This window comes from Toxorhynchites rutilus, chromosome 2, assembly GCF_029784135.1.
Source record: "Toxorhynchites rutilus septentrionalis strain SRP chromosome 2, ASM2978413v1, whole genome shotgun sequence".
In the NCBI taxonomy this organism is placed as follows: domain Eukaryota; kingdom Metazoa; phylum Arthropoda; class Insecta; order Diptera; family Culicidae; genus Toxorhynchites; species Toxorhynchites rutilus.
This window is the reverse complement of record NC_073745.1, coordinates 323893078-323911233: the sequence shown is the minus strand read 5'-3', so window position 1 is coordinate 323911233 and position 18156 is coordinate 323893078. Positions and strand designations below refer to the sequence as shown.

Sequence of the window (18156 nt, the reverse complement as noted above, 5' to 3'; positions counted from 1 at the left end):
ATAGTGGGTTATATCTATGATATAACCGCAAGGTTCACGTGGAACTACCTTAGCTTAGCAATCATTCGTTTGTATTGATTAAATTCTTGATTGAATGAAACAGTTTCCAAATTCAATTGAGTTCAATATATTTGCTCTGTGAGTGAAAAAAATGAACAAATGCCGTGTAAAGTCAATTCATTTATTGTGATTGATTGTTCTTCGTTACAAGTAAATTTAATGACGGACCTTTTACGTTTGGTATGATGACTAGAACAAAATATATGTACGGAAGAATTATCAAACGTTTGATGAACCAGCCTAAGGCTGAAAATCTTTCCAATAAAGACAACAAAAAAATTATCAAACGATTATTTTATATTACATTTCCCTCTGAAGTTTACATCCCAAAAGTGTACATACTTTCGAATCTCGAATTTGCTTGAAACTGGGAAGTTCATTCGCTTCTAGTGTCTGCACGATTTTCCCAGGTTCCTAAGTTTAGAAGATCATGTTAGGACAGACATATTCCACTCTGCACAAAGGCAAGCGAGGACAAAAGTACTCGCAGTTTGCATTTATTTGCAGAGCCGATTTCCCCAGAAACCTCGGTTTTGAAGTCTGTGTTAGGGAAACACATTTCAATCGGAACATAAATACCCCCGATTTGGATGAATTTGCAATGCCGATTTCCCCTAGGCTGCTTGGTTTTGATGGCTGTGTTAGGGAAACCGTAAATCGGGCCAATCAAAACGATGCAGTTAGGGCGTTTAGATAACGCCTAATATTTTACAGTTATTCAATTGTTTATCTAATGAAAAACAACATTTTGTTAGTTGCGATAGATGCGTAGAAATATTCCCTATCAAGTGATGCAAACATCTCTCCTATCCAGTACGAAATGTTCGAGCTATAAGCATTCGAAATTTCTCATTTTTTCATGCATGTTCTGTGTTTAGGTTTTCATTTTACCCTCCATATATTCCGGTTAGACGTAGTCCCACGTCAAAATGTTTATGTATACTTGTAACTATACAGATAGGAGTTTGGCTCCTTTAAACTTAAGTAACTGAGCCTGTAAAAATAAACGATTTAATAAAAAAATAAAAAATCGCGGTGCCGCGGTGCCTATGACTGCTGGCTCACCATCACGTTTGTTTTGATATAGTTTTCGTTCCATCGACAGAAATATCAGTCCATTCTCGATGTCAGTGAATGCCCAAGCCGAAAATATCACCTTTCATTGCGACCTGGTGAAATTTTCGTTGGTCATACACCCATAAACTCAGCACTCGAATGCGCCGTTGCCCATCGATGTGTCCCGAAAAAAAATAGCGGCACAAAAATGGGACCGGGGCTAGAAACATACCAGGGAAACATATACACGAACACGCGTTTAAACGTCTGACGCGGTGTCAGTGAGATGATATTTCTCTGGATGGATATTTGTTCCCATCCACTGTCAGCTGATCGAAGATGCGTATGAATATTTCGGGTGTTCATTGTCAGTGAGACAGTGAAACGAATGAGTGTGGGGAATAATGCAAAAACCAAATGTTGCACCTGACGGAGTGTCGGTTGCATGTAATAAGGTTCGATTCATTTGTCATGAACTGCAGGGGCATTGATGATTGAATTTGGTGTTGTCTCAATATCTCGCGCTGTCAGTAAAATGAGTGTGAGATTTTGCTACTCTGTTTAGCACAACTTGCATTCGGTGTAAATGATTATTATTTGAAATCCGAACGATCTCCATTTGAATGACTTTCTCATGGCTACCTCGCGCCCCTTTTACATGGCGACCAAGTGACATCGAGCCGTGGAATGCCAATGCGAACACGTGCGAACAGTGAAAAAACTAGCAAAGTGCCGCAATCAGTGAACAATTAGAAATCAGAAGAAGAGAAATAACCGCGTTCTGTATAAGCGTGCAATGTCAAAGTGGTGTCACGATCAAAGTGGTGTTACAGTTAAAGCTCCGGTGCCTCCTGGAAATTGATCCGGTTGTAGTGAAAAAAGGAACAATATAAAAAAAAAACTAACATGCGAAAGAGCATAACGCAGTGCAATAAGTGACTTAATGAACATAACAAGTGGAAAAATTGCGGGAAAGTTATTGGCGTAGTCGAGTCAAGTAAAAAACGTCAGTGACCCCTAAATATGCACATATTTTCACTAGTGAACTAATGTTGAACTGAAGCTGAACAATCGAAGATAAGCAAAAGAAGGTTCCTCATCGAGCGTGATCCTGCATAACATTGAGTGTGCTCCTGTATATCATCGAATATGCTCCTGTGCGATCCTGTATAATCGATGGCCCGTTCCAGTTAGTGGCGTTTAGCGACCAAGCACCCCACCCCCCTCCGCCCCGCAGGCGAATGCAAAACCACATCATGGAGAGGACAGCAGCGAGATAACGTGGCGTAAGTCAGATCCGAAAAAAAAATATATAATAACAATGTAAAGCAAAGATTAAACGCAACTATAACCAGAGTCAGTTTGCAAATGATACAGTAAATAGTTAGGGACCAAGGTGAAAGGAAGGCCTCAAAAAGAAAATAATAATAAAAATATGTTAATATAACATAGCTTTCAAAAAAAAAAAAGAAGAGGATTATATAATTATACAAACTCTTCTGGGATAATTGGTTCATTTGTGGTATTCAAAATGGGACTATTCAGTACAAAACCGGTTGCAAACACGGGCGTTGCCCAAGTCCAGATACTTAACCACCTTGACAACCACAACACCGTTCACGAGGCTCAAGGAGCCATCATTTGTATCATATTCAGTGTTGTAAACGGTCGACATTTCTCTCAACCATCACATACTGCTCTTGCGCGAGAGTAACAGCTCAATATGTATTGCGAATGTGACCAAGAAAGCATTGCTCGGTTCGAACAGTCACCTCTGAAATAAACGCACAGCCGCAAACACGACAATCAATTGAACGTTTTCTAATTCTCTCTTTCTGTCGAACGTACCCAGAAGAGCGGTGAAAATATGCTATTTCCATTCTACCATTCGGGCTCATAACCATCCTTTAATTCCGGCTACTTTGACTGTATTTAAAATGTCATTTGACATTAAAACTGCAGTGGTATGTGTGTGATACACAATGAAAGAACGACCAATTTAACGATGTGTTCTCTCAAACATATGACACGTAGGGTGAACGCTTAGTTGTGACGTCATGACAGCGGCGTGAAAGACATCGACACCGCATAAACCTTTGCTTAGTAATCATTGGCCCTGGACTTCACTTTCATCATCAACGAGCACGAGGTAAGACGTTTCTCCGTTAGAATAGATACGCTGGGTGATTCCCAAAGAAAGATATATTTATGAAACACACATTGGCGATCCTGCCAGGAGTTGCTTAATAAAGCAACATTTAAAATCCTGGAACCTGATAATTTATTGTCAAGGTTTCAATAAATAAAAAAAATGTGAAAAGGGAATCACCCAGCTATTCGAAGAATTTAGTTTATGTCAATTCCTTTCAACGTAAAACTAAAAGTGTTGAAGCGGAACGGGATGTCCGCGATCAGACAGACAGGTTTCAGCGGAACGGGATGTCCGCAGTGATTTGGCCGAATGGAGTGTGTAGAGTAGTGGCGGAACGGGATGTCCGTAGTGAAGGCGGAACGGGATGTCCGCAGTGATGTGACGGAACGGGATGTCCGCAGATTTGCATTGTGATGAAAATTCAAAAGGAGTGTCCTCAGTATTTTGGTGGAACGGGATGTTCGCAAATTGCTCGTAGTGCAAAAAACTCTGTGTTTGAGCGGAACGGGATGTCCGCAGAGTAAAATGCCCAAAATTCAAACAGACTCAAATGTCGTTGCGACTATCCTTCTAGCGTTACAGAACGCCCATATTGGATCAATGTTCCGCAGTGTCTAAGAATACTTAGTCTAGATCTCATAGATTCATTTAGCCAAGAACTACCACATGATAAACTGTGCCAGTACAATTCCTTGCGACATGCTCCCGTATGTTAGTGGCAGTTATATTGCCTTTTCTTTGTGCGGTGTTCATCCCTAAATGTGAGACGATCAACGGAGAAGATATTGTATATTTGCCTTTACTAGAAATGTGCAAGATAACACTGAAACCATGTCGATTGTTGAATAACACGAGTTATTAAACCGAGTATCTAAAAAATATAACGAAACGTTGCATCCCTCCAAGTGTAAAAAAGTTTGGGAAGTGATTAAATTCAACGCAACATGATCTGTGGATTGCATTGCAAGGATCCACAGTACACCGATTACGAGCATCGTCAGATTCATTAACTCGTCGCCTGGGGAAAAGCAATTCAATATGTTCACCATTGCTATTTTTCGTCGTTGATTGGCACAATGCGAACAAATATTCTGCGTTAACGATCTTTGGCTAGCACAGTTCACGCAACATTTTTCATCGTTGCAATGATTTGGTTCGCCACCTGCACCTACGTGTGGCACATGAACTTCAAGGCGACCAAAAAATCCATTATCGAATCACTAAGGATTAATCGTATATCCTTTCAATTGTGTGGTTCTTGCCTCTGGTTCTGAGTGAAGGAAATCACGTAGTTGAGACTTGTTTCGTGGATTATGCAAATCGTCCCATAAGAGGGTTTCTTCCAGATCCTTAGAGATCTTTAGATAAACATGCAATATTATTGGCGAATACTTTTTGTGTTCGAGTATTGTTGACGATAATTAAGTTGAAAATTTCCTGCGAAAATCTTTCGGATGGGAATCTGTTCCATGTTTACATTCTTGTTCCTCGAGGCAACAATTTTCTGGTTTTTTGGGAAGGGGAATCGACAGCAGCATTTTTCGATATTGCTCCCAATGCAAGTACAACATTGCAAAGGTGGGTACCCGATGCAACATCAGTGTGTGGAAAATCAAGTTAGCATGAATAGAGGATTGTTTGGTCGCACGTTGAAGGTTATTTTCTGAAATATTGCGTATTTATCAATCAAGTTAGTTGTACAAACGAAAAGATTACTATTATCAGCGTGTACAATTCTGCGCTTTTTTTTGAGAAGAGGGAAGATGTGTGATACACAATGAAAGAACGACCAATTTAACGATGTGTTCTCTCAAACATATGACACGTAGGGTGAACGCTTAGTTGTGACGTCATGACAGCGGCGTGAAAGACATCGACACCGCATAAACCTTTGCTTAGTAATCATTGGCCCTGGACTTCACTTTCATCATCAACGAGCACGAGGTAAGACGTTTCTCCGTTAGAATAGATACGCTGGGTGATTCCCAAAGAAAGATATATTTATGAAACACACAGTATGCATTCTTCTTCTCTCTTTATTCTGCATTCAAGCGTAGCTGCACACATAAATCCTCCTTCTCACTCACACATCCATACACGATGGATGATATTTAGACGGATTGTTTTGATCAAAGCAACCGACAAACTATTCCCTATCAAGTGCGAATGTGTTGAATGAACGTTTCAAGAGATGAGCGTTCCCCGTGAACACTGTTGTTTAATTACGGAACGATGAACAGCTAATGAATAAGACGGAAAAAAACCGAAATGTCATATGACATTTTTAGGTCGACGGTACTTTGACTGTTCATGTTATGATGTTCATTAATGACACAACACATACGTCTCCATAATTAGTGATACGATGGTAACCATTACCAAGACTGATCATATTGGCTATAGCTATACTATTACTATTAGCAAAAGCGTGCAAGGCCAAGGATGCATGAATAAACATGCCATGAAAGCTGTTAAGGCTCACGTAGCAACTTCTGACAATGTGTAGACAAATCGAATAAAATCTAACAACAAAAAAACAAGCATTTTCTTTTCTTGAATGGAGGAAATCACAAACCTCATCCAATCGAATTTGCTGAAATTTAAACAAATTCATTTGATAATCAATAACGAACACGTCAAAAATTTGCGGAAGTCCACTTTGCAGAAACGTCTTTTCGAGGCCGAAACGCTCGTGAGACACATAAAAAAAAACTAGCATCAAACTTTCTCAACACTAATTACAACGCGGACATAGTCGAAAAAGTCGAGAAAGCAAATTCATTACTAAACTCGATCAAGGTTACAATCGAAAAAGGTAAACCGCGATCTTTTAAGGAGGTATATCTAGCCATATTATTCGCGATTACAATAACCAAGCGAGCAAAAATGGCAAATATATTAGAAATAATTAAAACCACATCCTCAATTGTACCACAATTCGATGGAAACGTGGATAAGTTAAAGGCCTTCACTGACGCATTGAATCTAGGTAAGACGCTAGAAACGGCAGAAAACAAGGCCACAATAATTAATGTTGTTTTGACCAAATTGGAGGGTAAGGCGAGAAATGCTTTCGCCGAGACGCCTCAATCTGTAAGTGACATTATAAAAACAATAAAAAGTAAAATTACCACATGTCCACCAGAACAAGTGTTAGCAAAAATGGCTAACCTCAAGCAAAACGGCAACATTGAATCGTTCTGTTTAGAATTAGAAAAATTAGTATTTAATCTCGAAACTGCCTACATTGCGAAAGAGACCCCGCCTCAAGTTGCTACAGCAATGGCAACAAAAGAAGGCAGCAAATTCTTAGCTGCAGGGCTAAGAAACGAAAAAAACTACCTTTATAATAAGGGCTGGATCTTTTAACTCCTATTCTGACGCCATGACTAGAGCGTTAATAACCCCAGCGCATCAATATTCAACTACTCTGGGTCAAATCAAAACAGAAATCCCGGTAATAATTATCGTCAACCGAATACTAGCTTCAATAATAGATGCCGAAACCAGCATAGTTTCAATCAATCAAGAAATTATCGTCAGAATTATGGGCAACATAATTTCAATCAAGCAGGAAATTATCGACAAAATTATGGGCAGCAAAGGCAGAATTTCAATCGCCAAGCACCCAACCACCAAAATAACAAAGCAAATTATTCAAGAAATCAAAATTTTAGAAGACAACGCGGAAACAACAATTCGCACCGTGCTACACATTTTGTGCGCGTTGCGGGAAACTTAGGGCCCCCGGCGGACAACCTCCAGCCCGTACCGGAGCCAGAACAGGAGGGAAGCACGATAAGAGAACTAACGTTCCAAAACAATCAATAAACATATACAACATAAAATTAACATGCTCTGTGTTCGTTACTTTAAAATTGAGCGTGTGCGAGAAGCCGTGTACTCTGATAATCGATACTGGAACAAATATCTCCCTAATAAAATAAAACACATTAAACAGAGACCAACTAGTGAATAGTAACAATAGATACGTGATAAACGGTGTGACAGATGGGAAAATCGAAACACTTGCTAGTACCCATACAACTCTAAACATTAACAATATGGATATTATTCCTCATCAATTCCAAATAGTAACACAAAAATTTCCTATTCATACAGACCGTAATTTTCTAACAAAATACGAATGCAACTTATGTCTGAAAACTTGGCTGTTAGCCTTTACATAAAATACTTATGGGTCATAAGTTTTCCAATGAATCTATATTGTTTTTCTTTTTCAAAGGTATTATTTTGGAGTATTTCCATGCTTGGGGATATTTGGAATGGATAATGATATTGTTGAACATGTATGTTAATGGATCAAGTAGAACAGGAACGATTAATTTTACAAATTTTATAGGAAGGTCGTCAAGACCCACAGCATTTGACGAAACTTCATAAATAGAATTTATAACATCGTAGTCCTGAATACAACGGAAGTGGAAACTAGCGTCCAAACCAGAATCAGGCATTTGATGAAATGAATCAGTAATTTCATTAGAAATTTTTTTGTGAAAGTTACCATTCATTTCATTTACATCGAAATTTATATCGTTTTGCATTGATCGGCTAGAAAATCCTAATGCCCGAAACTTTTTCCAAAACTCATTAGGTGACAAGCTAGCAGATAGTTGAGTGATGTAATAGTTACGTTTTGCCTGAACCACTAAAAGATTCGTTGAATTTCTCAATTGTTTAAAAAAAGTAAAACCATTTTGGTTCCTAGAAATTTTCCATTGTTTGTACGCAAGATCACGATCAATCATAGCCTTTTGAATTTGGGTATTAAACCAGGGGTTATGGCGAGCTTCATACCTGATTTTCACAATAGGAACACACCTGTCATACAATGATTTCAGGTAATGATTGAATAAATCAACTAGCACATCAGAGTTTTCGGATGAATAGTAAAAACCCCAATCAAGCTTGTTAAATTCTGACACAATCCTATCAGGATTGACCCGTTTGAAGTCACGATAAAAGAAATCATTAGGGACAGTATTTTTATCGAAATCAAGATAAGCAAAAATCAGATCGTGTTGTGACATATTCGGGACATCAATTTGACCAAATCTCAAAATTTTGCTCAAATTGTTAGTTATAATCAAATCGAGCTGCGATGCCCGAGAGGAATGAAAAAAGTCGGTTCATCACCAACTATTTTTAGTGACAATGAAGCCAGATCATCGGAGAAACATTCGGATTTAGGACTCTTACAAAGAATATTTGTGTTGAAATCCCCAAGAAGCAAAATATGATTTTTTCGTAAAAAACTCTGAACAATCTAACAGCGGGTGGTTATAAATTAATCCAACTAATATTTTTTTCAGAATTGATAATAATTTCAACGAAAATAAACTCTATTGTATGACCTTGACGTTCCACAAATAACGATTCCAAAACTTTGAATTTGTAACATTTTCGAATATACATTATTAATCCGCCTCCTATTTTCCCAATTCTATCATTTCTAATAGTGTTATAACCACTGACTTGAACTGAACTCGAATTTTTACTGTCATTCAGCCACGTTTCACATACACAAGCGATATCAACACTAGAAATGCTCATTATTTGAAGCAACTCATCCATTTTTATCGTATTCCTAGCGCATATGCTTTGCATATTCAAGCAACACACTGATACTTTATTAGATATTGCAGCAGAGTTCATAACAATTCCAGGGATGCAAATATTTGTAGAGGTGTTTGAAGAATTAGAATCTGCCATTATCTCGATAATAAACACTGTTCGAGCCATAATCAAAATTTGAATTTACATATAACTTCAACCTGGCTATAGTACTGTAAATCAGAATTTCGTTGTTTTCTATATAAAAACTACACTAGATTGAATCCATAAACATACTTTACTACATTCATTGAATTAATTGTGAAACTACGCTAGATTAGATTTCAAGATCAATTTATGAAACCTAAATTACACACTTTACCCTATTGCCAATGTACACACGCACACCATGACAACAGAAATGTATCAGACACCATATTCGCTTGTTTTTATATCGCAGAGTTAGTCCAATAAAGAACGTTGAAGAGAACAGTCGAGTTTCTCTTCCTATCCGAAACCGGAAAGTTTTGAGCGATCCCAATTCCGTAATTTTGTTTAAGTTGGTTACACGGTGCTTAGTGTTCGCGAAATTCTGGCTGAGGCACAGCCGTCGAGAAATCCCTTCGCGTGCGGAAATAAAATCACGCAGTGAACCGCGTATACATTGGTCCTTCGAACCGGATGCGAAGGTCATAACCAAAAGCCAGAATCAGTGTCCGACTAATATCGTGTAAAATCCGTTGGGTGCACTAACCCACGCCAATCCGCAGATTCCGATCCAAGTGCCGATTCGTACCAATTGTGTTGCAAACCGACTCCTAGTGCCGCCGGCATTACAGTTTTCTTTCAAAGAAGAAAGTGTCCTCCGTATCCAAGCCGATCGACGCCATCGCATTTTATCGCCACAAATTGAAAAGTGTTCCTTTGTGTACCGCACCCAAGCAAATCGACGCCATTGCTGTCCTAGTGTGGCGAAGAAAAAAAATTGTTTCCAGTGAATCGCGCATCCATTCCAAGCAACGCCGTTGCTATTCTTTCGAAATAGAGAAGAAAGTGTTCCACGAATATATCCCAATCCAAGTGCCACCATTGTCGAAAAAACGTGTTCTCAATTGTGTGGATAACCCGAGCCAAATAACACCATTGTCTTTTATCGCAAACAGAGTTTTCCTTTGTGTCGCAGACCCAAGCCAAGTGCCACCATTGTGTAACGTGTTCGCAATTGTGTGGGGAATCTAAGTATAGTTCCGCCATTGTATTTTTCCATCGCGTCATACAAAAAGCGTTCATATGTTTGTAGTTGTGTTGTGATGCGAAATAGCTACGTTATTCACACCAGTGCCCAAAACAAAATCGGAAACGTTCCGACAAATCATATCGAAAAGGATTGTGAAAAATAACGTCGCGTATGCAAATTTAAATCTTTGATCGAGTGATAACCTTCAAAAATGGCCACCAAAAAGAAGCTGAAAGAAAAGTTGATATTGCGAAAGTCATTAGAGTCTTCTCTAGACACTGTAGAAGCTTTCACCGATCAGTGCGATGAGGAAACTGATCCCAATCAAATCCTCGTGCGGTTGGACATGATCGATAACATTTTTCGTGAGTATAATAAAACCCAAAGTGACATTGAAAAATTAGATTGTGGAGAAGCGCCCCTTGCCAAGCACCTGATAGAACGGCAAAAATTTGAAACAGGATATTGTACCCTGAAAGGTTGGTTGATGTCCAGGAAACCAGCAGAAACAATTCCACCAGTAAGCACTTCTGTAATTACTCAGCAAATTCCACCGTCATCAGTTTCACCATCATTCCATCTGCGATTACCGAAAATCGACCTTCCGAAATTTGACGGAGATTTTTCACGATGGCTAGGTTTCCGTGATACATTTAAGTCGATGGTGCACGATGTTCTAGAAATTCCTCCAGTCGCGAAGCTACAGTTCTTATTACAATCACTAGAAGGTGAGGCGCGCAAGCCTTACGAGACGGTGGATATCGAAGCAGCCAACTATCACCCAACCTGGGAAGCTCTCCTCAAACGATATGACAATACGCGTTTCCTGAAAAAACAGTTGTTTAGAGCTCTGCATGATCTCAGCCCGATTAGCAGAGAAAACCCCCAAGATTTCCGAAAGTTAGTAGATGATTTCCAACGTCACGTAAGAGCTCTGGCGAAGTTAGGTGAGAACATATATGAATGGGATACTCCGCTCGTTTGTATGATGTGTTACAAATTGGATCCCATGACGCTCCGAGCATGGGAAGAATATGCCACAACTAATGATCAAGATGATTACGAACACTGCATCGAATACCTGTACCAGCGATTGCGTATTCTCCAGACGGTCTCCTCAGAAATCCAGCATCGTTCACAGGTGACTACGGATAAGCCTACCGAGTTTAGTCAATTTCCGAGAAGATACCCTCCCCCGAAAGCGATTGCAAACGTAGCCGCTCCAAATACGAATACGAATATAAATTTTCCTACTTGTATAGCATGTCCAGAAAGCCATTATCTATATCAGTGTCCGACGTTTCAAACCATTCCCGTAAGTCAACGAATAGAGCTCGTTAGCAAGAAAGGTCTGTGCTGGAACTGTTTCAAAACTTCTCATGTTGCACGCAGTTGTGATTCCAAATATAGTTGCCGCCATTGTCATGAGCGCCATCATACACTGCTTCACCAATCCGCTAATCCAGTACAACCATCCAAGATGTTGTCCTCTACAGCCCTATCCACACAAGCATTACCAGCTGCTAATATGGCAGACCCAAATGGAACAACCCATCCGAATAATGAAGTTAGCGTACCAGTTCAGCACCACTCATCCAATACAGTATTTCTATCGACGATTATTTTTTATATAACCGACAAATTTGGAAACGAGCATCAAGCAAGAGCGTTAATTGACTCGGGGTCCCAGTCAAATTTCATTTCGAAGAAGTTAGCCAACCAGCTGTGCCTGAACCCAGAACAAGTCAACATTCCAATTTCCGGAATTGGTGAAATGACTGTCACCGTTACCAAGTCAATTTTAGCTGATATTCGTTCTAGAGTAGAAGTATTATCGATCCAAACTCGAATTTTTAGTTCTTCCAAAACCAACTGTGAAAATCCCAGCAAATGACGTTAACGTTTCCTCGTGGAACATTCCTGAAACAGTCGAATTAGCGGACCCCTTTTTCAATATATCGAGACGTATTGATATAATATTAGGTGCCGAAAATCTTCATGAATACCTACGGGCAGGTAGGGTTCATCTCAACGAAAATTGTCCTGTTCTAGTCGAAACAGTTTTTGGCTGGGTTGTGATAGGTCGCTGGAACCACACGTTGCCATACCCTTCATCTGTGTGTCATACCGCATTGACGTACCGCAAATTAGAGGCAGTATTAGAGAGATTTTGGGAATTGGAATCCATTCAACCTCGGCGACTTTATTCCAATGACGAGACATCTTGTGAGGAGCTTTATGCAGCAACTACCAAACGAAATGAGAACGGAAGATATATCGTGTGTTTGCCGAGAACCCAAGACACCACAGTCAGACTTGGTGAATCCCGATCCATTGCAGAAAAACGCCTTTTTAGTTTGGAGCGCCAGCTTGCGATAGTGGCGGACATCGAGAAGATGTACCGTCAGATTGAAGTACATGAAAATGATCAACCCCTCACTCGCATACTGTGGCGAAAACGTCTTTCTGATCCAATATCCACATTTGAACTAAGAACCGTAACCTACGGTACCTCAGCTGCACCATTTCTCGCCACCCGCACACTCGTTCAACTCGCTAAAGATGAAGGTGACCGTTTTCCGTTGGCAAAGCAGATTGTCCTCGAAGATTTTTATGTCGACGACCTTATAAGCGGAGCGAATGATCTTCAGACTGCAATTCATCTCCGTCGACAACTAACTGCAATGTTAGAAACCGCAGAACTCAAATTAAGGAAGTGGGCCTCGAATGTTCCAGAAATATTAGCCGAAATTCCTGAGACAGATCGTGGCGTTCAGCCATGCTTCGAACTTTCCGATAAACAAGCAGAAACAACACTTGGCTTGGTCTGGGAGCCAAAGACAGACACACTACGATCCCGAATCAATTTACCACTTCCTGCGACAATCCTCACGAAGAGAAATGTTCTATCGTACATTGCACAAGTATACGACCCACTTGGCCTGGTAGGCCCCGTTATATCCACTGCGAAACAATTCATGCAACGTCTCTGGGCAATAACGACCGATGAGGGAAAGGTCTTTTCGTGGGATGAACCGCTCCCATCGAAACTCCAACGTGAATGGAAGGAATTCCATACTCAACTGAAGCTACTGAGTGAAATACGAGTTCCTCGCTTCGTTTCAGCACCATTTACGGAACATTTCCAGCTGCACTTTTTTTCGGATGCTTCCGAAAAATCGTACGGCACATGTGTATATGTACGTACGGAAGATAAACAACACAACGTAAAAATCCAACTCCTATCTGCGAAGTCCGCGTTGCTCCATTGAAGACACATCAATCCATCGCTCGTTTAGAGCTCTGTGCAGCATTACTCTCCACAGAATTGTACAGTAAAGTAACAGCTGCAATAAAGAAACAGGCTACAGTTTTCTTCTGGGTGGATTCCATGACAGTATTGCACTGGTTGAAAGCCTCACCATCACATTGGAAAACATTTGTCGGCAATCGTGTGTCGAAAATTCAGGAAGCCACCGTTGGATGCTCCTGGCATTATGTACCCGGAAGTGATAACCCCGCAGATGAAATTTCCCGTGGTCTTAGTCCTGACGAATTATACGTGGCTTTCCCAATTAATGGAATATTGGCCAGAGCAACCGCTGAATATCATCCAGCCCCCCGATGAATTAGCTGAGAAGCGCAAAATTTGCCATATTTCAAATATTCCATCACGTCAGCCGACGTTTAGTGACTGGTTATTCAGTCGTTACTCCAGTTATATCAAACTTCGAAGAATTACAGCACAAATTTTACGTTACATCCGTGCGTTGCACAAAACCGCTGCAGAAAATCATCCAACTGGGGCGTGTGCAACTTTATGCCAACCAACAGGTTCATTCTCATATTTTTCATATGAACACATGCAAACAGCCGAAGATTCCTTGTGTCGTCTCGCACAGCGTGATTCCTTTTCCGCTGAATTTGCAACTCTTCAGAGAGATCATCTGGTAGATAAATCCTCACATCTGAAATGGTTAAATCCATTTGTACGAAATGACATCATCAGAATTGGTGGACGAATTAGTCGATCAGCGATTCCCGAAAATGCCAAACACCCAATCGTATTGAGTGGAAAGCACCGACTCACTATACATTTAGCCGAATATTATCACCGAAATCTGATGCACGCAGGACCGCAATTAATGATGAACACCATTCGACAAAAATTTTGGATTCTTGGCGGTCGCAATCTTCTACGCCAGGCTTATCACAGATGTATTACCTGCTTCCGACAAAAACCTAAACTTATCCAGCAAATGACTGCTGATCTTCCTGCATCTCGTGTCAATCCCTCACGACCTTTCTCAGTGACCGGACTGGATTATTGCGGGCCAGTATATACAAAAGCTCTCCATCGCAAAACAGCACCAACTAAAGGTTACATTGCAATCTTCATTTGCTTTTCTACACGCGCAATCCACCTGGAGCTGGTCGGTGATCTCAGTACTGCGGCATTCATCGCGGCTTTACGGCGATTCATCTCTAGGCGTGGTAAAGTACAAGAATTGCACTCAGATAACGCCACCAACTTTAAAGGTACCGCAAACGAGCTCCAGCAGCTATACAAAATGTTAAAGGTGAATGATGCCGATCGCCAACTCATATTCAATTGGTGTGCCAATTCCGAAATCAACTGGAAATTTATACCCCCACGCGCATCCCATTTCGGTGGGCTATGGGAAGCGGCAGTGAAATCTACCAAAACTCATTTACTCAAGCAAATGGGAAATACCGTCGTTACACTAGAAGAGATGTTCACGCTCCTTGCACAAATAGAGATGTGTTTGAACTCTCGTCCTCTCACCGAAATGTCAAACGATCCAGGGGACTTAGAGGCCCTTACTCCAGGTCATTTTTTGGTAGGATCGAATCTACAGGCGATTCCAGAGTCCGACTTAAAACAAATACCGGACAATCGATTAAATCGTTGGCAGCTCGTCCAGAAGCGTATACAGCAAATATGGCGTAGATGGTATCCAGAATACATACAGCATCTACAACGTCGCTCTACCAAAGGATGCAAGCTATCGACTGAAATTCATATCGGTCAACTAGTGCTCATCAAAGATGACAATCTCCCTCCAGCCCAATGGTCCATTGGAAGAATAGTGAAGACTCATCCGGGACGAGATGGAATCGTCAGGGTAGTAACCTTGAAAACTCCAGTAGCCGATAATGTAATGCGACCTGTGGCAAAGATCGCTCTTTTGCCTGAACCAACGAACGTGGAATGTGAATCCGAAGACGAACCAAAATAATTGACAGAGAGAAACCAAGAAAAAGCAGTGAAAATTAAATATTAAAATAGACTAGGCTATTTTAAGGCGGCCAGGATGTTCGAGCCATAATCAAAATTTGAATTTACATATAACTTCAACCTGGCTATAGTACTGTAAATCAGAATTTCGTTGTTTTCTATATAAAAACTACACTAGATTGAATCCATAAACATACTTTACTACATTCATTGAATTAATTGTAAAACTACGCTAGATTAGATTTCAAGATCAATTTATGAAACCTAAATTACACACTTTACCCTACTGCCAATGTACACACGCACACCATGACAACAGAAATGTATCAGACACCATATTCGCTTGTTTTTATATCGCAGAGTTAGTCCAATAAAGAACGTTGAAGAGAACAGTCGAGTTTCTCTTCCTATCCGAAACCGGAAAGTTTTGAGCGATCCCAATTCCTTCATTTTGTTTAAGTTGGTTACACGGTGCTTAGTGTTCGCGAAATTCTGGCTGAGGCACAGCCGTCGAGAAATCCCTTCGCGTGCGGAAATAAAATCGCGCAGTGAACCGCGTATACAAACACTCCAGAAGCAATGCAGTTGTGTCCAGAAATATAAATATAAATTCATTGAAAAAAAAAATTATAACACTTATTCTAACAAGGACGCAAGAATACCATAGCAAAGAAAAAATTATAAACGGTAAAAAAACCAAGTGTAATAAATAATCTTCATTAAAATATAATTCAATAATCGGCAGTAACAGAACTCATCCAAGAAGAAGCCGGTCTCGTATTTCATTCAACAGCTCTCAATACAGAAACTATGGATGGGTTATACCTATGATATAATCGCAAGGTTGACGTAGGACTTCCGTTGGCGTAGTAATCAATTGTATTTCTTCAGTTAGCAGTAATCCCACCTCGGATGATCCTAATTGGGTACTGTATCGCCGCTGCGCAGAGCTATCTTTTGTGTGTATTGATTAAATTATTGATTAAAGTAGTGAATGAATGAAACTATTCACGAAATATAATTGCAAACGAATCCCAATTTAAGTCAATGCATTATGGTAGTAGTTATCGTAGCAAATAGTTACAAACTGTTTGCCTAATCATCAAACAGTATGCGTAGAAGTTTAGTTAGCTGGCAACATGAAGAGATATCTTCCAATGCAGTCTTGAATAATCGAGCCAAAGCGTTGCATTTGTACCCGCTTTTGTGGATCGTGTTAGCAAAACGAATTCCGGAGTGTAAAAATTCATTGGGGTATATAAGTATTGCCGACATGAATGTATCTGCAATGCCGAATTTCACAACTTCTTGGTTTCAGAATCTGTATTGGGAAAACATATTCCGGTTTGCAAAAATGCAAGCGAGTGCAAAAGTACCCGTAGTTTGCATCTACTTTGCAATGCCAATTTTCCCAGGCTCCATGTTTTTAAAATCTGTGTTAGGGAAACATTCCAATTTGTAAAAACGCAAGCGAGTACAAAAGTACTCGTAGCTTGCATCGGTTGTTGCAAAGTCGATTTCCCCAGGCTTTAAGGTTTTGTAGTCCGTGTTAGGGAAACATTCCAATTTGCAAAAACGTAAGCGAGTATAAAAGTACCCGCAACTAGCATCTATTTTGCAATGCCGATTTCCTCAAGCTCCATGGTTATGAAATCTGTGTTAGGGAAACATTTCAATTCGCAAAACGCAAATGAGTACAAAAGTACCCGCAACTTGAATTTATTTCGCAATGCCGATTCTCCCTGGCTCCATGGTTTTGAAGTCTGTGTTAGGGAAACATCCATCCATTCCAGCGATAGTACCTCAATCGTTGCACAATCATAACTGAGTGGATTTCCGAGCGGCGCTCACTTATATACCGATTGGTGTGATTTCAATAGCCTGTTTTGAAAGCAATTTTAGGGCTGTTGAAAAAAGTTTTTGGATCAAAAAGTAACAAGCATATAGCGCGTAGACATTTTATTTTTCGAATGAAGTGTTTATTATATCATTTCGTCCAGTTGTTTAGGAGCTATTAACACTCGAAATCTCGTTCTCCAGCGTAACGCTTTCGTTTTCGAAACTTTGAACTTACACCCCAGTATAGAAATGAAAGACGTAGTCCTACGTCAAAACAATTCGCAGCAACGGCAGGCACCAACAGCAACAGCAACAAACTCCAGTACCAAACGGTACCCGTAGAAATCAGCATACGTTTTGTCCAACGCTGATGATTACTTTCAGGAAAGGATTCATAGGAAAGAGTTAGGGATGGAGAGGACGGAAAGAGAGCGCTTATTTGGATGGGTATATCTTGAGTGATCGGCTATAACTTTCAGGAGAGGAATCATGGTAGGTAGGGGAAAGAGCGTTTTGACGTAGAATTACGTCTTTCGGGAACATATTGGGGTACAAATTGAAAATCTAAAATCGAGCACATTGTGAAAATTGTCCAATTTCAAACGCTTATTGCTCAGTCATTTTATGATGTATTGATGAAATTTTTGCGTCAATCGATTTCGGTACTTCATAACAATTTTTTATATTGAAGAAAATAATATATGTCATGAAACTCACTATCGAACAATTGAAAACCCTCAACCCCTATCCTAACGGAAATACCCACTTCTGATTGGTCGAAATTGACGACACATGCGGCGGGTCCCTATCAGAGACATCAAAACCAAGCTGGCTGGGGGAAATCGGCATTGCAAATATATGCAAGTCGGGGGCATTTTTATATTGCCAGTAAGGTGAGTGATACGATTAATTCTAGGAAATAAAATTTAAATTTGGAACCTTAATGTTGGTTGCTTCGTGAAATTTCATATCAATGAC

At 40.1% G+C, this 18156-nt stretch overlaps 2 protein-coding genes across 2 annotated transcripts; both read left to right on the top strand.

Annotated features, from left to right (window-relative positions):
• Positions 1-10290: 10290 nt before the first annotated feature.
• On the top strand, positions 10291-11973 carry LOC129767095 (uncharacterized). Its single transcript, XM_055767716.1, has one exon. The coding sequence runs from the start codon at positions 10291-10293 to the stop codon at positions 11971-11973; it is 1683 nt and encodes a 560-aa protein (XP_055623691.1).
• A 2254-nt stretch (positions 11974-14227) lies between these two features.
• Positions 14228-15340, top strand: LOC129767094 (uncharacterized). The gene has a single exon (XM_055767715.1). It carries the CDS (start codon positions 14228-14230, stop codon positions 15338-15340), a length of 1113 nt encoding a protein of 370 aa, XP_055623690.1.
• The last annotated feature ends 2816 nt before the right edge of the window (positions 15341-18156 follow it).

What these genes read in the sequence shown, in the direction of transcription:
- LOC129767095 (XM_055767716.1), top strand. Translation starts at nt 10,291, where the DNA reads ATGGCCACCAAAAAGAAGCTGAAAGAAAAGTTGATATTGCGAAAGTCA.
- LOC129767094 (XM_055767715.1), top strand. Translation starts at nt 14,228, where the DNA reads ATGAACACCATTCGACAAAAATTTTGGATTCTTGGCGGTCGCAATCTT.